Below are 26,364 nucleotides of genomic sequence, written 5' to 3'. Positions count from 1 at the left end.
TACATTTGGATGAAAATGGGTAAATCCAGAAATACAACTATAAGAAGACTGGACTTCCCTCTTCTACAGGATACTTTTTACAGAATTTATAAAGCAGTTGATTTTTAGTAAGATATATCCAGACACATATACACATACCTCATATTCCTTCCTGCAGACCTTTAAAACATCATTCTTTGCAGAAGCCTGAAAGACAGATAAATTTCTCCATTTGTAGTAGAAAAAAATAAAAATCATGTTGCAAGTTAGTTGATACCGGAAGCACACAAAGCAACTTTGTTTTTGTGAAAGGTTTACCAGATAGAGCAGAACACAGGAAACATTTAGGAAATGGAAGAACTTGAGCATAAAAATCTCTCCATTTTGCATGCTCAGTACCACTTATGTGCCTCTTTCCCTTCTCCTCCCTCTTTTATGTACAGTCTTACAGTTCCTATTGTCAAACTGAGTTGCAGAAGTCTTCCCTTCAAACTGCAGATTAGTTTATTCTGTAGAGTACCTCTTGCTCCTTTTTCATATGACAGGTATTCAAAATTATTATTACTACTACTATTAGTTATTTCCCCCTCCAGTAATTTAAAATACCAGGATAAAGTCTGATCTTGGACCTATCATATTTCCTTCTTCAAAATGCCTCCAAAATCCCATCAACTTCCACAAATCAAAATTAAAACCCAAGTATTTCCCATTATCCCTAATGTTTGGCAAATATCTGTATTTTAGTTTAAGTGAAAATCAACCAGAGTCAGCTAAAGTACAAAATATGGCCAAGATTCTGGGACAGCAGAGTCTGCAAACAATACAGCATAGGACTGAGAATAATGAGAAATGATACAACAACCGTAAGATTAAATTAACAGAATTTCATAGGACACTGCAATAAAGAGAAGTGTTTTTATCAGGTCTGGAAAACACTTCAACATTAGGATAAATTAGAAAGCTTTGCTAAGAAATGCATTCGGGAACAGATACATGTATCTTCCTTTTCAGAAGATCAAAAGTACCCAGATTGTTTACTCACTCCTCTTTCCCACACTACTAAGTTTGTGTACTCACTGGTCATCTCTTGTAAAGTTGTTTAAACTATATGCTTTTGGGTGAAGGTAGCATCTTTTTTTTTTTGCATGACAACAATTTGCAGTAGGCTGCTGGTCCAAGATTAAGATTATACAGGTAATATGCAAGACACTACAGTGAATATTAAGTACACCTGTGCTCCAGAACCGAGTTACAAGGATAATGATACATAATTATATTTGAAGATGTTTTTTAAGGTCAGAAGCATATATTCGGGGGCGGGGGGAAATCACAAAATGCTTCATAGATTTTTAATAAAAGGGTTTTTTTTTCATTGCTAAATTGATGTATTCTGCTTAACATTGTCACTTGACAAAAACAATGATACAGTAATACCAGAACCAACTTTCTTCCATCTGATGAACAAAAACCTCTTTGAAGAGGCACAAAAATTTGGGGCTGTAACCACAACATTGCATCACTAAACATTACACTGCAAAAAAAGAAAGCTTAGAAACAGCCACACATTGCCTTCTACTCAGCATTATTTTAAAATGACAACTTTCATGTAGAGATTGTGACAAAAAAATTCAAGAAACTAAGTTTAGCATAAGCAAAGACAGCTTCAGAATCTTTACGGATTCAGTCAATAAATTACTATGACAATAAACTACTATGAAGTAACAAACTAGAGCACATCAGCAATAATCACACGCCTACTGTTTGCAAAGCAAAACTAAGTGGATGCAGTGGTGCTAGGACATGCCTGCAGCCAGCTCACTGGCTCTCACACCAGAACTTCTGTTGTGTCAAAGTTATAAACATGGTTAGATTTCATCTTAACTGTGTCTTCACTACTGAGCAATTAAATGTGGCATCAGAATATACAAAAAAGGCACAGCTAAGCCTAAGGTCTTAAAATGTCTTCTTCAGGCTCATCAAGTCATTGCAAGCAGCCTAGTCTTACTGCACAGTTGAAAATACATACCTCCCAAAAATCGCGCCCCCCCCCCCCCCAACCCACCACTTTTTTTTAAACTAGGTTTTCATCTCAGTAGACTTGAACTTGTACTTTTTTACTGAAAATTCACTTTAAAAACTTAAATTATATGTTTTGGTTTTTGGAATTTGGTTGCTGGCATTTATGACTAGTAGTACTTCCTGGGAAGTATCTAGTCATATTTTACAATTTTAAAAAGTGTTTATGTGATAATTTAATTTTGATGTAAAAAATGCATTAAGCCTGAAGTTCATAAACAGTAATACATACATGAATTCAACATGGTGCCATCTGACATTAACCACAGAAAAACAATTAGAAAGCCTTACCTGTTTACATGCTTGCCGACATTCCACAGCAATAGCTAGCTCACAGCAACCTAAACCAACCCACCCGTCAGACTTCTTCAAAACTCCTTTGAAAATAAGATGACAGCACATTATTACAGTAGAAAGAGAAACCTTGTCATAATTTTCCCTTCCTTCCCCATGAGTCAGTTACTTTTCAAATTTGATAATCCTGTTCTCATTAAAAAAAAAAAATCAAAAACCTCATTAAAATTAACACTGCTATCTCCTACAGACACACCCTCCTTTTGGTTTCAGTAGCATATTTTTCTACCAACTTTGTCAACACAGAGTATGTTTCTTACTTCAAACTTCCTGTACTGGTTTTGGCTGGGATAGAGTTAATTTTCTTTATAGTATCTGGTACAGTGTTATGTTTTGGGTTCAGTATGAGAACAATGTTGATAACACATTGTTGATAACACTGAAAACTGATGTTTTCAGTGGTTACTAAGTAGTGTTTAGACCAAGTCAAGGATTTTTCAGCTTCTCCTGCCCAGCCAGCGAGAAGGCTGGAGGGGCACAAGAAGCTGGGAGGGGACACAGCCAGGGCAGCTGAGCCAAACTGGCCAAAGGGGTATTCCATACCATGGGATGTCTTGCTCAGCATATAAAGCTGGGGGAAGAAGGAAGGGGGGGGACATTCACAGTGATGGTGTTTGTCTTCCCAAGTCACCGTTAGGTGTGATGGAGCTCTGCTTTCCTGGAGATGGCTGAACACCTGCCTGCCCATGGGAAGTGGGGAATGAATTCTTCATTTGGCTTTGCTTGCATACATGGCTTTTGCTTTCCCTATTAAACTGTCTTTATCTCAGCCCACAAGTTTTCTCACTTTTCCTTTTCCTATTCTCTCCCCCATCACACTGGGGGAAGAATGAGCGAGCCGCTGTGCAAGGCTTAGCTGCTTACCGGGGTTAAACCACAACACTTCCTCTGTAGTTTATCCCCTCCAATAACATGGTTTCAGAGCCAGAATTATCTTCAATAAAAGTTTCCCATCTCCTTGTCTCTCTTTTTCCATTTATTTCACTATTATCCTCATTTCTTACCATAAAGCTAATAGAAAAGTAAATTGCTGCCACAAGCTGTTTCATCCTCTTAATCTATTCACAAATACAGATCTTCTGATGTTTTCAAGACATCAGAAATCAAATAAAAGATGAATGCATTCCTTATTTATTTCTCATGTAACTTTAAAGACACAAATAATTAAAGGGAAGGTTTAACCTATGCAGCTGCCCAGCAGCTGTGGCAAATTCGTTACACTCTTTTTTCTTAGGGTGGGGAGTGGAATTATTTAGCTCAAATGAACCACTCATTTTTGTTATGAGTATTTTAAAAATAAAGCAGTACTTCAGGACATGCAAAAATTATATCCTTTATGTAGAAATAAAAAGTATGAAGTAAAAGAATCAACCACTTAATTTAAAAAAATGCCCTTAAGCCTAGTAGAAATGTCTATTCAGAAAAGTCACATGGGATGTCCAGCTTTAAAAAAGGGAAGTAAAAAGCTAGGAGTGAGAACAGTGAGCTTAAATTCAAATGCTAAGAAAAATACTGGGAAAACAGTAATTAAAAATCATTGCAATCAATGGAAAACAATCACCAGTAAGTATTCATCATGAACAAAACTGCCTTTAAAATACACTTTGTTTGCTTTACAAACACAGGTTGCATAGAAAGTCTTACCAGTATCGGTCTTTCATGACATTCTGATGGGCAAATTAAGAAAACACACTAACAGTAAATTTATAAAGGAGGATCAAAATCTTTAGCTAAATTAACATATTTTCCCAGCAAATTAAAATATTAATTACATTTATTAAAATGCAAATTGAAACCTTAATGCTCAACACAAGTAAGGTAGCAGGATTGCACAGCAGATGGAGGGAGCAGAGAGGCAAAGGTGAAGAACAGCTTTTGGTTACAGCCTGCATTTTGTCAGTCTGAAGTGGCCATGTACCACCTGAACAGTGCAGACCTTCTGGAAGCACTGTAGGCCAGTGATTTACCAGTCTTTTTGGAGACTGTCCAAATCCTCTTTATGTCTATTCAGAGTATTGTCTCACCATTCCAATTCAAACTAGTTCAAAGCATCTGTGAAGGCCACAGACACCTGCTAATTCACCTCACCTTCAACTTCCATAATTGGGGTATGGAATTAGTTTTTTGGAGATTGAGCATCTTTTTGAAAGTGTTAAAGAGATGGCTATTGTGCACACATCAGCAGTAGTTTGTAATCAACGTTCAAAGATTCAGAATTTCATGCATTGTTTTAAACTAATTCCAAAAGTAAATGCATGTCTACATGGAAGTTATGCACATATCTTCAACAACATATGTACAGTTAATTGCCAAATCAACTAATCGCTATGTTCTATTTTAGGCCTAAAATAATGTAGCAGTTGTTTCTGCATAGCTTTCATATGTGGAGCTATACACAGAACTCCTTTCAATCAAAACAGTAATATTTGGTAGAATGTTTATTAGTAGGACTGATATTGTAAGGTTTAAGCAATCTAAAAAACATAAAAGAAATACCATGTGCAATATGAAAACAAGATTTCCAGAAATATCTGCTGCAATAACCAGCTATATCCAGGAGAAACGGATGATAAATACAGCTGTACAGCTTCAGGGGCAATGTCACCACTGAATAGTCACCAGTGAATAACCACTGAATAATCAAGCATCCATATTTTGTGCAATACAGAGCGTGTGGCTTTCAGACGTACTTCTACTGGAACTAAACTGTGCTAAAAGAATGAAGCAAGCTACAAATACGTGCCAAATTAATAATGCTGATAAGTTTCAGCCATAGTTAGTATTTTCTTGGCAAGTGGCCCTCTCCCCAGGATGTTTATGAGTAGCAGACAAGCCTGCGGAGAAAAAATTTATGTCACATCTTCAAAAAAAACACTGAACTGCAATTTTAATACAGCAGCTTAAAAATTAATTTTGTAGTCAAGGTAATTAAAATGCATGTTATTTCTAGATGAAAATATACCTTAAGTGCACAATTAATTGACTAAAGACCATAGTTCTGATTATTCACCAAATTAACTGATTCAAGTACAATACAGATCCTTGAACTATAAAAGATCATCTAGTTGCATAACACAGGCTCTTGTCCTAAATCTCCTCCAAAAGTTTCCAGAAGCCACATCACATTAGTGAGATGACTTACAACACACACATTTTTATTCCTTATTATAAACATTTTACTGCAGTCTCCACAAGAGCATTGAAGTCAGAAACAGAGGTAAAAAGCTGCATAAACATGAAAAATTAGAATGTCATCTCTGATACATTTATTTTGTGATGAGAGAAACATTCTACATTCTGAAAATATCTAAGAAATGCTGGATCACCATGATACCAAGAAAACTGGGGAGGACAAAAAAAAGGAAGATGGAAAAAAAAAGAAAATTAATTAGGCTTTCATGTTCAAGAGTTGCATGTGTCAAGAAGGGTGCAAGAAAGCCCAAGTCAGAATTTTTTTGTCTCTTTGAAGTCTTCTACAGTTTGCTTAAAGAAAATGATAAACCTGAAAAAATCAGAACACAGTTTATCATGTAGAATTTTAGGTTGCTGGGTTTGCTTTCCTCTCCCTCCCCCTTCCCAGCTGGTCATCCCTCAATCATCTTTTGTAAGCAGTTTCTTGAACAGCATCATGTGTCCATGGTCATAAAGAAACTTTAATTTCCTAGACAAGTCCCTCAAAATAATACATGTTCTGTAGGCCTACTGGATTTAATAAATAAACACTGACAAACTAATGATACTTGCTTTCAGAAAACATGGAAAAATAATTTTCTTTCAGAGAATACTTACATTCCTGAACACCTCATCTTAAGTATTTAATTAAGGCTTACAACACCATCTTGGCAAGGACAATAAAACATGACCTACAGCATTATTTTGTGAGGACGAGCCATAAAAGAAAGTTAACAGAAGACCATTATGACGGGTTTAAAGAAGTGGAAACAAATGTGAAAAAGAATGGTAGCTCAAGTGGTAGCTGTGAGAATATTAATATTTTAAGGTAACTATCATGATGAAGTTACTGGTAAACCAAACAATTCCAAAATTTTAACACAGATCATTAATATCAAGTTGCTGTGGGGAAGGAATGGGACAGGAGAAAACACAAACTATGATGAAAATACACAAAGGATATATCAAGCAGGAGATTATAAGGCAGATCCCAAATTATTTAGCATATATGTTGTGTTATAACAGGATGCCATTGAAATCCATATGCAAAGCAGGTTTCCACCTACATTCTTAACTAAACTGCCAGGCATGTCATACAGCTGTTAAGAAAGAAAATAACTACCAAAGTCATCTGTTTATCCAGTCAATATTCTGCAACTGTCCATGATAACACCGATGTTGGGAGGGCTGTATACAGTTTCATCAGTGTGTGTGTGTGTTTGTGTGTGAAAACACTTTGTGGATCCTGTATTACGAAAAATCAGAGATGCCAATCCAATCAAAACTCAGTTTGTGGCCCCATTCTAAACTCTGTTATGAAATACTTTCTGTACTGAGGATAGTCGAAGGGGAGAAAAAACAGAAAGAAACCCACAGAATCACTGAGGTTGGAAGGAACCTCTGGAGATTGTTTAGTCCAACCTCCCTGCTCAAAGCAAGGTCAGTTAGAGCAGACTGCCCAGGACCATGCCCAATAAGGTTTTGAATACCTCCACAGATGGAGACCAAAACCTCCCTGAGTAACCTTTTCCACTGTTCAATCATCCTTAACAACAAGAAAGTATTCTCCTATGTTTAAATGGAAGTTACCATTGTTCAGTCTGTGTTCACTGCCTCTTGTCCTGCCACTGGTTGCCACTGCAGAGTATGGTTCCACCTTCTTTACACACTTCCATCAGATAAGTATTCATATTGGCAAGATCCACCTCCCTCAGCTTTCTCTTCTTGACAACAGTAACGAATCCCAGCTCTCTCAGCTTGTCCTCACATATGTTCCAGTCCCTTAATCATCTTAAAGTGGCTCTTTGCTGGGCTTGCTCCAGTGTGTTCATATCTTTCTTGTACCGAGACGCCCAGAACTGAACACAGTATCCCTGATGTGGTCTCATCAATGCTGAGCAGAGGGGAAGGATCACCTCCCTTAATCTGCTGGCAACATTCTCCCTAATGCAGCCTGGGTGCTGTTGGCCTTCTTTGCTGCAAGGGCACATTGCTGGATTGTATTCCACTTGCTGTCCACGAGGATCCTGAGGTATGTTTCTACAAAGCTGCTTTCCAGCTGGTCAGCCTTCTGTGTGCTGTGGAGCCTGGGGCTTTCACCAGGTGCAGGACTTTGCATTTCCTTTTCTGGAACTTCATGAGGTTCCTGCCTGCCTGTTTCTCCAGCTTGTCAACATCCCTCTGAATGGCAGCAAAACTACCTGGTCTAGCAACCTCTCCTCCCAGTTTTTTATCATCTGCAAATACGCTGAGGGTGCGCTCTGTCCCATCATTAATGAAGATGTTAAATAAGACTAGACCCAGCATCAACCCCTGGGATACTGGCCTCCAGCTGGACTCTGTGCCACTGATCACAAACCTTTGAGCCCAGCACTTCAGCCAGTTTTCAATCCACCTTCACTGTCCACTTATCCAGCCCACGCTTCATCAGTTTGTCTACGAGGTTGTTACAAAAACAGTGCTGAAGGCCTTACTAGAATTGAGATAGACAACATCCACTGCTCTCCCCTCATCTAAGAAGCCAGTCACCTCATCATAGAGGGTTATCAGGTTGGTTAAGTATGATTTCTCCTTCATAAATCCATGCTGACTATAACCAATCACCCTCTTGTCCTTTATGTGTTTGGAAATGGTTCGCAGGAGCTCTCCTGGGGTTTGAGGTGAGACTGACCAGCCCGTAGTTCCCCAGGTCCTCCTTGCCCTTTCTACAGGCAGGAGTGACATTCGCTTTCTTCCAGTCCTCAGCACCCACTCTCAATAGCCATGACCTTTCAAAGATTATTGAGAGTAACCTTGCAATGACATTAGCCAACTCCCTCAGCACTTGTAAGGGTATCCATCAGATCCCACAGACTTGTGTTCCGTTTGCTTAAATATTACCCAACCCGATCATCCTCCACCAAGCGCAAGCCTTCCTTGCTCTGGACTTTACCACTGATCTCAGGGATCTGGCATTCCTGAAGGCTCATCTTACCAGTAAAGACTGAGGCAAAGGCGGCCACGGCCTTTTTAGTGTCATTTGTCACCAGGTTTCCTGCCCCATTCAGCAGCAAGCCCTCATTTCCCCTGGTTTTCCTTTTGCTGCTGATGCAGTTAAAGAAACAGGGCAGCTTTCTGGATGACCTTCATATACCTCACCAGGATTAACTCCAGATAGGCTCTGGCTTTTCTAACTGGAGCTTGGATAAGGCGATAGCTGAACATTAACCAGCTCTCTTGGCCCCCTCTTCTCTCCAGGGCTGTATCCTATGGGATTCTTCCAAGCAGATTGCTTGTGCCCTCCTGTGTTGTCTCTTCAAAAGGTACCAGAGTAATTATAGTTGCTCATGAGCATCAGGGCCTGTGAACATGAGACTTCTTCCAGTTTGTTTTGGGTTTGTGTGGCAGGGTTTTGGTAGCAGGGGAGGGGGCTGCAGGGCTGGCTCCTGCTGGAAGCTCCCCCGGCTCAGAGCCAGACCCACCGCTGGCCCAGGCGGAGCCCCTCAGCGATGGCGGTAGTGCCTCTGGGAGAACAGATTTCAGAAGGAAAAAAAAAAAAAACCGAAAAAGAAAACCCGCCTGCTGGGAAACCTGCTGCGGAGAGGGGAGTGGGACGTGAGAGGAACCCCTCTGCAGATGCCAAAGTCAGGGAAGGAGGAGGGGATGCCCCCGCAGCCCGCGGGGAGGCGGCAGGCTGTCCCCCCCAGCCCGTGGAGTGGAGCGGGGGAGCAGAGGCTGCCCAAAATGGCCGGGACTCCGTGGGAAAGCCCACGCTGACTACTTTTTCCTGATCAGGCAGTCTGTAGCTGACACCCACAACATCACCCATATTGGACTCCTCACTAATATGTCGATATGCCCGTGTGCTGTTCTCATCTGGCTCATCATCCATCCCCAAGCAGAGCTCCATGCGTGGCAGTTACACTCTCACATAAAGCACAACTCCCCCTCCTCACCCTCCTGGCCTGTCCATCACAGCACTCCTGCTGTGGGAGCCTTCCTCCTATGTCTCTGTGACCCCAATAAAATCATAGCCCTGTAACCACACACAGACTTCTAACTCCTCCTGTTTGCTCCCACGCTGCGTGTGCTGGTGTACAGGCACCTCACAGAGGCGCTCAGTTCTACTGATTTCCCAGAAAGGGAATAACAGCTCCCCCTATAATGCTGTCTTATATACACACCATTAATTTACAAAATCCTACAGTTCTCACTGGAGAATACTTAAAAAAATTTTAGAAGTGGCACAAGTTAAAAAGAAGAAAAAAGTAACGTAACCTCACATGCAAGAAGAATGAAAAGTGACTGGCTTTGTGCAGGTACAAAGTTCAGGATACAAGCTCAGGATACTACAGGAAGATTTAACTTTTATCACACAGGACTAAACTATGGTTTACATCACCACTGAAGAAGTGACATTTTTTCCATAGATCAGAGGATAACAGAATCCTACCACAAAGGCACGGAAGAGGCCTCACACTAGTTTAGAAAGTACAGGAAGACAATTTGGGAGTGGTTCATTAACAAAGACTTCCAATGCTTTTTCACTTGCTTACACAAACCTAACATTCAAAATCCAATATGTATTTCTCACTTCCAGTAAAAGCATTGCCATGCATTTGTATATAGCTACTGAGCTTGTATATAGCTAATGATGATTAGGTATTGTCTCCAACTAACAATTTATCAGGTTTTAGATGAGACAGAAGCACTGCAACTCCAAAAGATATTATTGGTTAAGTAAAACTAGCAAAATATAAGACAGCAAATCTCTTTGCATGCACTGGAATCAACGTTTTGCCTCTGAAGCTGTGTGTGTGGGGGGCAATTCTGAGCAGATGCCATAAAACTGTTACAGCCTCCTCTTTCCTCACTACCACTTTTTCAACCATAGCATGCTAATTTCACTCAGTCTTTTAGAAATGACGTATGATACAATAGTACTAGTTAAGTCCCAATTTCATCTATTGCTGATCTCTCCTTTTAACATAACAGTCCTGTCTTGTGATTTATGCTTTAACTTTCTAAATCCACCTGTACCAAGCAGTTTGGTTCTTGATCTGAGCCTCTGCACTTCTTAAATTGTCTAGTTCTATTTCCCCCATTACTAATTTTTTTTCCAAATTATACTGCATCTAGAGCAAAGTTGCAATAATCCATGATTTTATCGATCAGGCTAAGGCTAAGGTATACTGAAACTAAAAATAATAGAAAACCTTTAAAGGAAAGAAACTTTGATTATTCTTGGATGTGTCACAGAAGCATGCATGTTTAATCATACAAACATATTAAGCATTTTCTAACCAGGAAAAGAAGTGTTAAAAAAAAATGCACAGGTAACCCAGTTTAGACTAAAGGAAACTAGACACCAAATACAGTTTATAATGGAAGTTAAATTATCACAAAATCTATAGGTGCAGGTAGTAGACAACATCAAAAAAATGCATATGGTGAAAAAGCAACACGATTCAATAGTAAACTAGTACTTCTTACCTGGCAAAGAAGAATTTATACAACCCCACACTTCTCCCTGAAAAGTAAAATGCAATTAAGCAAAAGTAAATCTACAGAGTAAGAGAGTTTCTAACAGACACAGAACAACATTTTCAGCATTTTTGCCCTGGGTTTTAAATATCCTATTGAAGAATCCTTATGTCTGAAACATCTTTTTAAGAAGTTCTACATGATGTAAGCTGAGTACCACTTGCTTTGACGAGAAGGCTGCCATCTACAGAGTGTGGAATCAATAGCAGCGGTTTTTTTGTAGGTACAGAACATACTGTGATTACTTGGAATATACTAGCTAGTCAACTTTCTTCACCAGTGTTTAGAGAACTAAGTAGCTACTGTTTAGACACACACACACAAAAGATTTATCTAGGACCAAGACCTGTGGAGAACTTATTGTCCTAGCACTCTTTTCCACTAGCTTACCTCCCCCCCCCCCCCCCCCCCCCAACAACACAATAACCGCACACAAAACAAAAGAAAGAGGTTTTAAGGTACCCCAGAGACCAGAGAAATGTAGCTTCAGGGAAAGATAGATACATGGAAGAAAGAGTTGTGTAAGTGAAGTTTACAAACATGGAAAGTTACAATAGGGATCTGTTGGATTCACCCGAACTGCAAAGCACTTCTGGTCCCAAGCACAGGTCCTGCTAAATGACCTAAGTGGCTGGTGGTATTAGGCAGAAGAATTCTGTAAATGTTTCTCTTTTTGGCAGAAAAAACCCAAGCAGGTGAAGAGCTTACCAAAGAGTTGCTGTCTATCTCTCTCATTACTGTTATTACCAAGACTACCAACCAAGCTGACTATAGGGGTGTTCTTTACACTGGGGCTAGTATAAAAGAAATGTCAGCTCAGACACTGGTCTGCCACAGGTACTTATGTTACCCACTCAATAAAAGTTACAAATATCCTGGAAGAAGGTGGTCTAGGCAGCAGAGGAAGAATTCCGTCTAAGGTAAGAATTTTAGTTCAACTGTCAGAAACAACTACATATCGCAGTTACAGTGGGCGCACTTGTGTTAGAAGCCTGAAGAATTAAAAGCTATGGGAGTGCTATACACTGTATGCTAGACATTTAACATCCTACAACTGGAGTCTTACAACACTTAGACAATATGATCACGGCATAGTACTTAAAATGACAAGAGTACAGAAAAGCCTTGAAGGATTACATGGATTTTAGTACAATGTTACTGAATTCAGTATTTTTTAAGCAAGCACTAGGAAAACCTTAATTAGATTAAATCAGAGGAAAATTCTGCAGAGAGTAAGAAGGCAAGTGACAAGTCTTAAAGGGTGTATTGGGTTTACGTGGCAAGGTTTTTGAAGGGGGGGGGGGGGGGTTGTAGGGGTGGTTTCTCCGAGAAGATGCCAGAAACTGCCCCCATGTCCAACAGAGCCAGTTCCAGCCAGCTCCAAAATGGACCTGCTGCTAGCCAAGGCTGAGCCCATCAGTGATGTTAGTAGCACCTCTGTGAAAACACACTTAAGAAACGGCAAAAACTGCTGTGCAACAGCAACTGGGAGAGAGGAGTGAGAATATGTGAGAGAGACAACCCTGCAGACCCCAAGGCCAGTGAAGAAGGAGGGGGAGGAGATGCTCCAGGCGCTGGAGCAGACATTCCCCTGCAGCCTGTGGGGGAGACCCTGGTGAGGCAGGCTGTCCCCCTGCAGCCCAGGGAGGTCCACGGGGGAGCAGATCTCCACCTGCAGCCCAGGGAGGACCCCACGCCGGAGCAGGCGGGTGCCCGAAGGAGGCTGTGACCCTGTGGGAAGCCCGCGCTGGAGCAGGTTTTCTGGCAGGACTTGTGACCCCACGGGGGACCCAAGCTGGAACAGTGTGCTGCTGAAGGACTGCAGCCTGTGGAAGGGACCCACGCTGGAGCAGTTCGTGAAGATCTGCAGCCTGTGGGAAGGGCTCACGTTGGAGAAGTTTATGGAGGACAGTCTCCCATGGGAGGGACACCATGCTGGAGCAGGGGAAGAGTGAGGAGTCCTCCCCCTGAGGAGGAAGGAGCAGCAGAGAAAACGTGTGATGAACTGATCGTAACCCCCATTCCCCATCTCCCTGTGCCACTGGGGGGGAGGAGGTAGGGAAGTCGGGAGTAAAGTTGAGCCGAAGAAGAAGGGAGGAGTGGGGGGAAGGTGTTTCTAGATTTGTTCTTATTTCTCATTATCCTACTCTGTTTAATTGGCAATAAATTAAATTAATTTCCTGAGTTGAGTCTGTTTTGCCTGTGACGGTAACCAGTGAGTGATCTCTCCTTGTCCTTATCTTGACTCACGAGCCTTTCATTACATTTTCTCTCCCCCTGTCTACTTGAGGAAGGGGCAGTGATAGAGTGGCTTTGGTGGGCACCTGGCCTCCAGCCAGGGTCAACCCACCACAAGTGGCTTTAAAGGAAAGAGTACTGAACATGTTCTTTAAAATAAAACAAAAAGTTTAATCACACTTAAAGAGCAACCCATGTTGTCATGCAGTAATTCTGTCATCACAGGAATTAATGACTTTCTAAAGTTGCAATGGATCTGCAATACTTTTGACACACAGGAGGAAAGGATCTATAAGCAAACACACTCTTACAAAGTTGCTTATAAAATGTCATTCTCAGATTTACTACTCCTACACGTTGCCCATTTGAGGTGAGTATACGTTTTAGGCTAGCTGGAAACACGATTGATACTGTTTGGAAGTAACAAAAATTACAAGAATAATGCAGACCTTTCTGACAGCAAATGTGCTGAGATATTCTAAGTTGCCAAGAGATAAGACTCCAGAATTTACAATCTGAATGATAATGCTTATCTCTTCCCCAGTTAGAACATCTCTAAGACAAGGAGCAGATTACATCCTTCATTTTTTTAGTAAGAACTTTTAGGAAACCATAAACTTACTTATCCAATAAAAGCATTACTTCAGTTTGTCAGATATGGCTATAAACCATTCAGAGCAGCTATGAGAGTCTTGTTGCCTTAGCCCAACCAAGACCTTACAGCTTTGTCCCACACACAAGCAGGAACACATAATCTAATTTAAGTCGCTGCCATCAACATCCAAGTGGCAATCACCCAGCACCATTTTTTACAACATAGGTCAGATTTTCATTGCATTTCGTAGCTTATACAACCAGGACACCTAGCAAAACTGTCAAGTCAAGTCCCATCTCATTGCAAGTAGCATAATATATGATGGCTTTAAAAAAAAAAAAATCTTACTTTGAGGATCAACTCTCATTTTAAGAATTTTTCTAGTCCTCCTAACAAGGAAGAGAAGGCTTGAAGACAAACACACATGTTCTACCAGCTCAAAACTCAGTGAGTAAATGAAATACAAGTAATTTTAAAACCTTATTTTTGCAAGTAAAACTTTGGTAATATAAGATTAGTTGTTTTGTATTCTTTAATTAAAAGCTAGCAAGCCTTACCATTGATTCTGGACAATACTCAGGTGCTCGCTGCAGTAAGTGCTTCAAACGGGAATCACTCTTAGAAGACAAAATCTGTTAGAAAGAAAACACACCTTAAAACATATAGAATAACTACACATAGGATACTTTTTTCAACTGATTTCATCATTTTTAGTTTCACTACTATCTACCCTTTGACAACTTTGGCTAACAGTTAATATGTAAACAATGCAAAGTTAAGATTTGCTTTTATATATCTATAGTCTTTCAAATACGTTGCACTTTTTATGAAGAAGAAATTTTTGTATTTAGAAGTGAATGAGAATTTCCTCCTCAAACACTCCAATCAAAAAATTTCTATTGAATAGGCAGTGTGAAAAACATAGAGGATTTCTGCCCCACATATCAAAATATTATACAACTCTACTTAATTAACCTTCTGCTACATGTTACATGACCTGAGGTAACTAAACTCCTTCCAAAAAAAAAAAACCCCTGAAACAAATAATTTTTGTGGAACAAAAATGAACAAAACCTAGACTACTTAAAGAGACTATCAAAACTAACATGTGAATGAACACTACCCATGTGAGAGCAGAGCAAGATCAAGTTAAGCACCACCTAAGCAAACTGAACATCCAGAAGTTCATGAGACTGGATGGGATGCAACCGAGGATATTGAGAAGCTAGCTACTGTCATTGCAAGGCAGCTTTGCTACCATTTTTGAAAGACCATGGCAATTGGATGAGGTTCCTGATGACTGAAAAAAGACAAACATCATATCCATTAGAAAGGCAAGAAAGATAACCTGGGGAATTACAGGCTGTAATTACACCCTGCAGGAAGACTGCGGAACAAATCCTCGCAGAAGCCATGCCAGGGCACATGAAGGATAAGAAGATGACTGCGAACAATCAGCATAGGCCTACCAAGGGCAAATTTAGCCTGATAGCTTTCCGTAACGAAAAGACTGGTTTAGTAAAAAAGTGGAGAACAGTATTATGTTGCCTACCTTGGCTTTATAAAAGGTTTTTGCATGGTCTCCCACTGACTCTTTAGAGCCAAACTGGTGAAACATGGATGAGATGGGTGGACTACAAGGTAGGCGACAAACTGCCTGGACAGTAGGGCTCAAAGATTAGCAGTCAACGTTCAATGTCTATGTGTCGGCCACTTAGAAGTGGTATCATGTAGGAGCCAAACCAATATTGTAAATGGCTTTACTAGCGAGCTGGACAATGGGACAGAAAAAATCCTCAGCAGGTACGCAGACGAGCCTAAACTGAGAGCTGTCATCAATATACTGGAGGGTGGAGCTGCCACTTGGATGGGTTTCAACAGGCTGTAGCAATGGGCTGATGGGAAACTCAAGCAGTTCTACAAAGGCAAACACAGAATCTTGCAGCTGAAATGGAATAACCCCATGTAACAGTACAGGCTGGGTGCTCGCTGGTTAGAAACCAGCTTTGCAGAAAAGGGCGTTGGGTCCTGGTGGATAAGTTGGACATGGGTCAGCAGTGCACTGATGCAGCACTGAAAGTTAACGGCATACTGCACTTCATTAGCAACAGCACTGCCAGCAGGTTAAAGGAAGATGTCTCTTCTATTAGGCACTGATGAGTCCACATCTGTAATACCAAACCCAGTCTTGTGCCACCCCTACGAAAGGTATGTTATTGATGAACCGCAGAGTCCAGTAGAAGGCCACAAAATATGCTGGACTTTACGACATACCAAGACAGGCCAAGGTGAAAGATTCTGTTCAAACTGAAGAAGGGTTAAGAGGGAGCAGGGGGGATCTAAATTCCTGTCTTGCAGTACCTGAAGATGGACTATAGAAAAGACAAGTCAGACTGTTCTCAGGGTTGCACAGTGGAAGGATGAGCTGCAAAAGTAACAAGTTGCAGCAAGAGAAATTCTGACTGGATGCAAAGGCTGGGGGGGGTGGTGGTGGTGTGGGGTGGGGGGAGGATAAAAAAATCTTCACCATGACACTAGTTAAGTGCTGGAACAGATTCCCCAGAAAGGCTGTGGAAAGCCCACCCTTGAAGATATTCAAAACTTGACTAACAAGATCCTGATCAACTTGATTTAATTCTGAAGCTAGCACCTCTCTCAGCAGGAGGTTAGACAAAATGACTCTTCCAACTTAAATTATTTTGCACAGCTATACTTGGGAAGAAATCTTACCTTAACTCATTGACTTTCATACACAATTCCGAATCATGTAAATTTATCTTTTTGCCCCCCAGGTGTCTTTCAGACCATTTTATAGTGTCGTTCGTCTCATTTCCTTAGAACAGTAGCAATATTTTCAGTTTATTACAAGATGCCTTTACCTCATCAATCTTTTGGGTGTTGTTTTTGTTGTTGTTTTGGTTTTGTTTTTTAAAGTTTCATGAAGTGTTAATGTAAGTTGAGCTCTCAGCACATTTTAAATTATTTTCCGGTCCCACATTAATCATGTTTTTAGTTCTTGGTCCTTTAGCAGTCCAATTAAGTAAAACACTTACAAATTAAAACAAGAAACGGGACAACAAAAGGGATGGAAACAGACCTATTAATGTGGGATATGAAACTGGAAATTACAGGAATAACTGAAACATGGGTGCACTTCACATCTTTCAGAAGGAGAAATACATTACAGTTCTACTCTAAATTTGCAACACAATAAACTCATGGAAAGCAAAACAAGAGAAGGATAGTACTGGTTTCAGAAATAAGAGCAAGAAAAGAACTGCAGTAGTATTTGGGGTCCCTGTACAGTCTCTGTTTTTGTGGTGTAAAAGTTCCTCCTTATAACCAGCTGGAACTCTCTAGTTTCAATTTATGACTGCTCTCTCTTGTCCTCCCACTATGTACCACTGTGAAGAGCCTGGCTCTGTCTTCTGAGCAATTTTATTACAGGTATTGGAAGGCTGCTCTGAGGTGCTCCTTCTTCCCCTGGCTAAAGGCAATTCCCACAGCCTCTCCAGAGAGGGCACGTGCTCCAGCCTCCTGATCACCTTGCTGACTCTCTGCGAACTTGTTCCAGTTCACCGATGCCTTCCTTGTAACAGGGGGGACAAAAGTGGACACAGTATTCTAAATGCGGTCAGCAAGTGCTGACTAAATGGGGAGAATCATTTCTCTAGACCTACTGGCTACATTCCTGTTAACATAGCCCACGATCCCTTCTCTATTGTTGGGGCACACTGCTGGCTCATGTTCAGCTTGCTGTCTGTATACCAGTACCCTGGGTCCTTTTTCAGCAAGTCTGCTCCCTAGGGAATCAATCTCCAGCACTTGTTGCGGATGATTCTTTCTTCCCAGGTGCAGGACTTTGCATTTGTTCTTGTTGAATTTCATAAAGTTCCTGTTGGCCAATTCCTTCCACCTGTCCAGGTACCTCTGCATGACAGTCCTGCCATTAAGATTATCAACTCTTCCTTCCAGCTTGGTATTGCCTGAAAACTCAACAAGAGTGGAATCTGTCGCCTCCTCCACATCATTAATAAGGATGTTAAACAGGATAGGTCCCAGCACAGACCCCTTTGGTATTCCAGTTCTTACTAGCCTGCAGGCAGACTAGGATCCACTAGCCTCTATCTCTGAGTCTGATTATCCAATCAGTTTTTTACTCATCTAGTTGTTCATCCATCAAAACCATATTATCCTAAAATGGATAAAAAAATATTGAGGGAGGCAGTGTTGAAAGTCTTGCTAAAGTCAACACAAATGACATCTACTCCTTTCTCCTCATCCAGAAATCCAGACTTATTATCAAAGGCAATCAGGTTTGTCAGGCATGATTTACCCCTCACATGCTCAAAAACGTGTTCCGAGAGGACTCTGTCTGTGATTTTCCCAGGGACTTAAGAGAAGATGACTACTCTGTAGTTTGCTAGATTGAGAACTGTCTTTTTTTTTTTTTTTTTTTTTTTTTTTTAAGATGGGTACATTGTTAGTCCTTCTTCAGTTGCTGGGGACCTCCCCCAAGTTCCAGAACCTTTCAAAGATGATAGAGAGTAACCTCGCAGTGACACCAGCCAGCTTCTCAGCACCCTCAGATGCAGTCTATCTAGTCCCATGGTCTTATATGGTTCAAATTTTCTCAAGTAATTCCCCACTCAACCATCACCTATTAGCAGTAATAATCCTCCTTGAACCCTGTTCCTGTGCTCAGAGGACTGGCAGACCTTGGTAACAAAGACTCAGGAAAGAAGGTATTCAGTACCTCTGCCTTATCTGTGTTTGCGGACACTAAATCACACGCTGCATTCAGCAACAGTCACACATTCTTTCTTCCTCAGCCTTTTAACTACTTCCATAGCATGTCTTGTTGCCCTTGACATCCTCTGCAGGTCTCAACTCCAGTTGAGTTTTGTCTTTCCCAATATAACCTTACATGCCTGGGCAAACTTTCTAAATTCCTCTTTTATAACCCTTCCCTGCTTCTACCTTCTCTATACTGCCTTTCTGCATTGAAGCTTGCTCATGACTTCTCTGGTTAGCCACACCAGCCTCTTGAAACATTAACGTGTTTTCCTGAGGACTGGGACGGACTGTTCTTATGCTTGGAGGAGGATCTGGATAGAGATCTCTGGAGAGGTAGAGATGAATGCTGCCAGAAACCTTATCATTGTGAAACTTCCCAGAAGTAAACTTAGGAAAAAAATGTCAATTAAATAAAGACAGGCCCGCTTATTTCTTGCTACAGTATCTGACAGACTTAATCAAATAATCACGGAAAGAAGATGATACTAAAACTAAGCTTGGAATAATACTAAGAATGCAAAATAATTAGATGTTTGAATCATGTTAGTTGACAAACAAATCTATAATCCAAGTTTTCTTTTTCAAAGGGCTCACTTAAAGTAGCTGTATTACTAGTTAGTAGAATTCCTTACTGTTAATCAAGCCTTTTCCTTAACTGGCAGGATCAAGGGGAACACCACCAGGTCTCCTGTGCCCTTCACCCTAGCCCCTGGGTTGTAGTTACCTTTTACCCATGGAGGGCCTCCTGCAGTAGTATCACTGGTGTCCGTGTAGATGAGCAGCCAATGGGTCAAAAAACCCCTTGCAATTTCTGTAGCATCCTAGATCTGAGCTCCTGAACCAAACCACCTTAGACAGCAAGTCTCATCTGCAGATGAGTGCCTCCATCCCCTGCAGAAGGGAGTCCTTCTCCTGGTGGCACTGTTTACAACCAGCTGATGAGGCCAAGATGGCTCCCTGATGGAGTGTGCTCCTCTTCACCTGTTCTAAGGTCCCAAATCTCTTCTGCAAGTGCATATCCAAAGACAGGCCAAGAAACTTCTTCCGGCTGTCAGGAGTCACAAACTTTCAGTCTCCACTAAGCATAGCCTCTGGCCATCCTTCTTTCCATGCAATGCATCATTCAGGCTATTGCCCTTGCAGGTTCTCTGCAAAAAGCTTGACTAGCTCCCATTTACATCAAGGCAATGCTTCTTCTCAGCTTCTCTATCTGACAGTTCAGGAAGCTGACCAGAGCATGACTCCCACAGCTCCAGTGCCACTGACTCTAGGAGAGACACCAACCTTTCCCTGCAGCCCAAGACTTGGATGGACACGTTCTTCCTCAAGAGCTCCCTCCGGGTCAAGACCTCTAACATGTCACAAGTGGTTGGCCCAGCCAGTGCCAGTGACTGTCCTGTTAGACAGAACAGAAGCACGCAGTCCCAAGCAGTACATCTGCACCTCCTGCTGGCCCTCTCCACATCGAAGAAGAATCGACTGTGTTAACGCCCAAATTCCTGTCTGTGCACCCTGGTCACTGGCATTCCCTAAGCATTAGTTAAATAGAAATATGGGACACAAGCCTGCTCTCTTTCCCTGACATCCCTGGCAAGCAACTTGAACGTTTTATGGCTCAAACTACCAAGTCTAGAAGGAAAACATTTTTGGTTTTATTATTAAATAAATTATCATGTCAGGACGGTACAGTGTGGTGGTACAGACAAGGCAAGAAGTGCATGGCAAATATTTTAGAAAAGGCATTTGAAAAGACAGAAAAAGGCAAATCATTCAGCCAACTCTGTTCCCTGACAGTCACCCCCCACATAAGCAAACCTCCATCCTACAAATGTTGTTTAAGCCAAGGGGGTAAATATCAAATAATACATTCCAAAATGGATTCAAAGACAAAGCATTTGAAATGTGCTGCACAAAATGGTTAACTTACAGAACATGAAAATCAGTAGAAAAATAGTAGACAGACCCTTCAGCCAGTCTGCTGGCCTATATCAAAGGATCATTCAGAAAACGATGCTACCAGCCTGATGTGAGGTAACTAAGACAGCTCCTTATAGAACAATTTGAGGGGCATCAGCCTTGCTTTTGACTTGTTCTAGACCTCTCACCACAAAGACTCTGAATATGCTGATTCTCTGAGAAGAGAGAGATCATCCAGATGAGGCAAGATCAGAATATCTTACAAAACCCCCCAAAACTCTACACAATAATTAGAACCGGTATTAACAGAAGTGGGATGAAATTTGACAGTAAAAAGCTCAAGGCCTTTCACGAAGAGCTAACAGGAATTCCCATGATAAACTGGGTACTTCAAACCAGTGGAACAGAAGAAAGAATTGGACAGATTATTCCAAATGCCCTCTCAACGAAGCTACTAAACCTGCCAATTAAATTTGTTTATATACAGGAGTGGATATCTTTCTCTTACTTACACATAAGTTTCAACACAATTTTAAAGACTGAGTGCTATACTTTTGTTTACAATACCATGTACAGTTTTGCTTACCTGTATTCAAAGAGATAAACTTATGCTGGAAGGGCTGCAAGAATAATTATAGGAATTGAGAGAATATCTTATGCAAAGAGACTGTAAGACTTTTCCTTGTTTGGCCTAACAATAGGGAAGCTGAAAGGGGATTGGTTGCATTCTATAATGATATCAGGGAGGGAAAAATGCAATTTAAACTAAAAGTTTTGTTAGTACAAAGACAGATAAATATAAACTTAATCATAAGCAGGTTTAGTGCTTGAATAGCCCCAAAGCAGGTAATGAAGACAAGAAAAGGGGGCAGGCATGATGTAAGGACACCATTCTAATATAAAAATTGTGTATATGCGTATGTATGCTTTACTGATGTAAAATTTTTATGTATATACATTTATATAAATACATGCACGCAAAGCTATATAACATACTATCCAAAGGTACAAATCTAAACATAAGTTGTGGAAAAGTATTTCCCAAGCTTGAATTTAGCACAAACAGCTCTTTGTTATTACCTTATGAACAGGCTAAGTAAGCAGATTTTTGCTGGATTCACAAAGCCATATATCATAAGGAGGATCTCAGATGCCTAACTAAGAAACGAGAACTGGCAGGAAGAAACAGAACAGTACCAACATCTTATTCTTCATTTTAAATTCCCCCAAACCTGGAAATACACAAGATCCAGAAACTGGGTGTAAAATACCTTCACCCCTCCCATTTCCTAACATGCTTATCACTTCTTGACCGAATCCTGACCCCAGATTTGTATCTCTACTTCTCCTCAATTTCAGCAGAACCTGCTTTCCACTATGAAAGGAAAGATGACTACAGTTTTAAACTTTAAAACTCATTTAAGGTCTCATTTAAATAACAACAATATTACATCTCATGATTCACACATAGTATTCACACAGAAAATCATTTGCTTGTAACCCTAAACTTGCTACATTATTGCCTAAAGGCATGATTTTAACCCTGAGGGATAAACCAAATTTAAAACAAGCTTACCTGTTCACAGACGTCACGGCACATTAAGTTGTCCTTTGCGTGGTAACAACAAGACAAGCCTATGGAAAAGCAGGAGGAGGGAAAAGATATTTAAATGACATGAAGCACATAATTATCACTTCTGAACAGAAGCACCCACTTGATGGCCTGTCTGGTCCACACATGACAGTGAGAAATTTTCCTTCCCAGAAGGCAAAAAAGAACATGAGAAATTTTTGTTCTGAAGCAGAGGCAGATCTGCTCATCGAGTGTCACAGAACTACCCCTGCCACCAAACTCACTGCCACCAAAAGGAGATCTCACTCCCCTTCCTTCTGCTTCTAGCCACATTTCTGCTGCTTAACCTTCACTAGCTTGGCACCTGCCAAATTCCTTCATGAGGCAATTCAATTTATTAACCCAGGAGAAATAATAATAAAAAAAGAACAGAATAATAAAAAGTGAACAAAAACCCCACCAAAAAACTGCAGAGAGACTATATGCTTTTGTAAATGGAATCACCTCACAGAATCCGAAAGGTGCAAGAACCAGTTAGGAACAGGTGGAAAAGGAAATCAGAGCAGGGTCCCCTTTTCACACAGTGGTGAACACAGCTGCTCATTGAACTCTGGCTTCTTAAAAACTTGGAACAAAATGGTGAATTGTTTCACTAGTGATGGATGATTAAGAGTGGTTTTGCCTGACTAGATAGAAGTCATAGAGCAAACACAGATGTGAGCAGATCAACAGGAAAACAAATGAGAACTGAAGCACTGAGAAGTCATTAAACACCGAGGTTTAAAGTCGCATTTTTAACATTGTGCTTTGTTGTGCTTTGTTCCTCCACCATCCAAATATTTCCTTCAGTCAGAGTTAAGCTTGGCCAATATAAGATGAATTGCACAACTCCTTGATAATCATTTTCATCCTCGCTGCCCAGTGTTTAGAACATTGTATCAGAAAACAGACAGACAGAGGTTTCTTTCAAAGCTTTTACTTCCACGCCTGTCTTCACACACAGGATCATTTAATGATTCCAGATTTCTGCTCAACTGTATCTGAGCTACATATCACACCGATACAACATAATAAAGCAATACTGTACAATGATACCACACATATAAAGTTGTATTTCAAAATACCTAGTTACTAAATAGATTTTGACCGAACTGATAAGAAGGATCTTGGGCATGAATTCCTTGATAATTTCACAGTTTACAAGTGTTTTCAACTGAAAGCTTACAGCTGTTACAAGAAGATATCCAATTTAAAAAGCAAAAGAATCCACCACCACTAAACCCAAAATTCTCCAATGTTGAAATGACATTAAAAAAGAAAAGAAAATTTCAGCTTGAAAATGTCAAGGAACTGGGAGGGAGGGAGAAAAAAGAAAAATCCCTGAAAAGGTTGTCTGTAACAGTCACAATTTAAAACAGCTACTAGAGGATTGAGCTATATTTTAATGCAGAAATCTACCATTCCTGAAGGGGAAAGAAGAGAAACCGAAGTAGGACTTGTAACTGGTGAATGTTTTAATTAATAATTAGAAACAGCGCAGCAAAACGCCTGCAATAAATGAGGACAGCACCAGAATCCTGCTTACAACATGGTGAAATGAAAGGAGGAAATTGTAAAATTGACTTTAATGTTTTTTGCCAATTTTCTACCATCGCAGAAAAGGATTGAGATATGACACAGATGGCTTAAAAATCTTTCTGATCCGAGAGCTACACGTGGGATCTTGCCGGTCTTCCTGCACTATGTTCAGTAAGCTGATCCGTGCCAAGAATCTGCTTCATCATTAGCAGGCTCCACCATGTTCAAACTTCAGTTATTATTTCACTTAACTGAAAATCTTTGCTTTACATTTTGTTAGTCCTGTTACAAAGCCATGGTATTAGAAATATGGAACAACTATAAAAAACATTAACTTTTAAGAACAGACAGTTTTTCTTAAGGCAAGAGTTGCACTTACTTTCAGAAACGTTTCTGGATTTCAGTGCCTATGCAATCAGACTGCAAGCACATTAACACAGTGCTGGACAAAACATTCAGGTTCACAATGGAAAGATATCCAGCAAATTAATTGGCATAAGTAAAAAAAATCCAACCAAACGTACTTAAACATAGGCTTTACTTACAAATAGAAATATTGACTACTCAATCACGGTTTTGCTGTTTTGTTTCACTGTAAGTCCCAGAAATTTTCCATTATATAAATTTTTATTGAGAGTAACTGCTACATTTAAGAGACTCAAGAATTCAGAGTTCCCAACCTACACAGGGAATTTACATTGGCTTAGGTGACAATGCATACGTTTAACTGCCTATGTCATTACGATTTGAGTTTATGAATCTCTGGGGCAACTTTTTATTAAATGCTCCTTCACGTAGATTATTTAACACTCTGTGGCCTTTTATCCATTAGTTTTCAGTGGCTCTCAACCCTCCTATGATGAACTAACACACATCCAGGATAGTTGTCAATCACTTCCACTGCTGAGTTTCAAGTCATTATCAATTATACCAAAGAGTGTAGCAATAAAGTAACAATATACTGAACTTTATGATCATTTAATTCCTCTTACACAAAACCCTAGTCAACTGATGGTGTCTTAAATTAGTGGCAAATTAAACTGGCCCAGAGTGATCCTTAGTGTTTAAGTGAGAAATGAAAGTTGTTAATAATATGCATTCCAAACACAATTCCTCAATTCTCTTTCCAGTTAACCTCTTCTGAAATGCCTTATGATATCTCTTCCAGTCAGTCCTTACTCTCTCATTCCCACTTTCTCTAGTTTTACAAAAAAATTTCCAGGTTTCACTTCAAAATTTTATTCATGCCCAACTACGAAATACCTACACTTTCTTCTTTGGTAAGATCTGCTATCACAGCAACGCAAGTAGGTTTATCACAGGAAAGTTGGGCTAGAGTATGTCATATTTCATTCCACTAGCTTTTCACTGCCTTTCTCCTAAAACCGTGCCTCACTAGGCAGCAGAACTATAAAACAACAATGGAAATGCCCACAAATGCCTCAATGATTGCAGTCTTCTGCTTCAAAGTATTACATATTTTGTGATTTCCATTCCCGTGACAGCACTACCAACCCGACCTATTTAGTAAAAGCTGTTTGCCAGTATCTGTGCTTATGCCGCCTTCTTTTTTCATTACTCTTTTTTTTGAAAACAAGAAGCCGAAAACCAAGAAGTTAGCTGCTGTCACAACTTTACTGCAGGAAACTATCTTACCACGACCCTTCCCTCTATTAAACGCCTCGCCTCCGCTTTTTTAAAGGTTCAACACCTCGTTCAACACCGTTCTTCCTCCTGAAAACCTCACCCAAACCACAAGCACGACGAACCCCGGCATACGAGGGCTGTTCTGACGTTTCGTACCACAACCCAGGCTTCTCGTCAGGGTTTCGGGCCGACCCTTCCCAGGGCCGGGGGACCGACACCGGGAGGCCGTCCCCGACCCTCACCTGCCGCGGCCCGGCGCCCACCGGCCTCCCGCTCCCGCTGGGCAGGTGCGGCCGGCGGCGGCTGCCCGTTCCCCCTCAGCCCCAGCTCCGGGCATTCCGCCCTCAGCTAACGGCGAGACGGGAGAGACCCGCGGCGCCGGGCCGCGCCCCGCTTCCCGCGGGCGACGCCGCCGCCGCCGCCGCCTCAAGGCTTCGGCACCCCGCGGGCGGCCTCGCCCCTGCGCCATGTTGTCGAAGAGGGACCCGCCTCGCCGCCGCCGCCGCCTCGCCGCCCCTCCACCGCCCCGCGGCGCAGCTACTCACCGGCCGCCCCGGGGAAGAGCAGCGGAGCCGCCGCCAGGCAGAGCAGGGCCCAGGGCCACCGAGCGGCCGTTACCGCCATGACCCGGTCGCGAACCCGCCGCCGCCCGGCTCCGCCTCACGACCCCCGCCCGCCAGACGGACGGGCTCTGACGCCGGCAGCGCCCGCTCCCGGCCCCGGCTCTGCCTCCCGCCGCGCCCCCATTGGCTGCCGCTCTCCCGCCAGGCCCCGCCCACCCCCCCGCTTGGTCGCCGCGGACATTCCAGCGGGCGAGAGCCGCCGCCGCCGCCGCGGGGGAGCCCCGCCCCCGGCCCCGCCCCCGGCCCCGGCCCCGCCCCGGCGGTGACAGGCCGGTGCCGCGCTCGGTCCTCTC

General features: G+C 41.6%; 1 protein-coding gene across 3 annotated transcripts in view; it reads right to left on the bottom strand.

The window, feature by feature from the left end:
* Positions 1–26,146, bottom strand: part of RECK (reversion inducing cysteine rich protein with kazal motifs) — a 63,468-nt gene extending 37,322 nt beyond the window's left edge. For 2 of the 3 annotated variants that reach the window (XR_012653735.1, XM_075052235.1), the window contains exons 1-6: positions 25,994–26,146; positions 22,227–22,285; positions 14,494–14,568; positions 11,053–11,089; positions 2,347–2,432; positions 139–186 (exon numbers count right to left, since the gene is read on the bottom strand). Coding sequence is in view for 2 of the 3 variants with exons in the window: in XM_075052235.1 (XP_074908336.1) it covers positions 139–186; positions 2,347–2,432; positions 11,053–11,089; positions 14,494–14,568; positions 22,227–22,285; positions 25,994–26,072 (384 nt within the window). In the remaining variant the exon portion in view is untranslated. The remainder of the gene's footprint in view (positions 1–138; positions 187–2,346; positions 2,433–11,052; positions 11,090–14,493; positions 14,569–22,226; positions 22,286–25,993) is intronic. The other variant, XM_075052234.1, reaches the window with a different exon arrangement.
* Positions 26,147–26,364: the final 218 nt, after the last annotated feature.

Source organism: Buteo buteo, chromosome 20 (genome assembly GCF_964188355.1).
Source record: "Buteo buteo chromosome 20, bButBut1.hap1.1, whole genome shotgun sequence".
Lineage (NCBI taxonomy): Eukaryota > Metazoa > Chordata > Aves > Accipitriformes > Accipitridae > Buteo > Buteo buteo.
The sequence above is the reverse complement of the archived record's forward strand: the minus strand, read 5'-3'. Positions and strand labels throughout refer to the sequence as shown.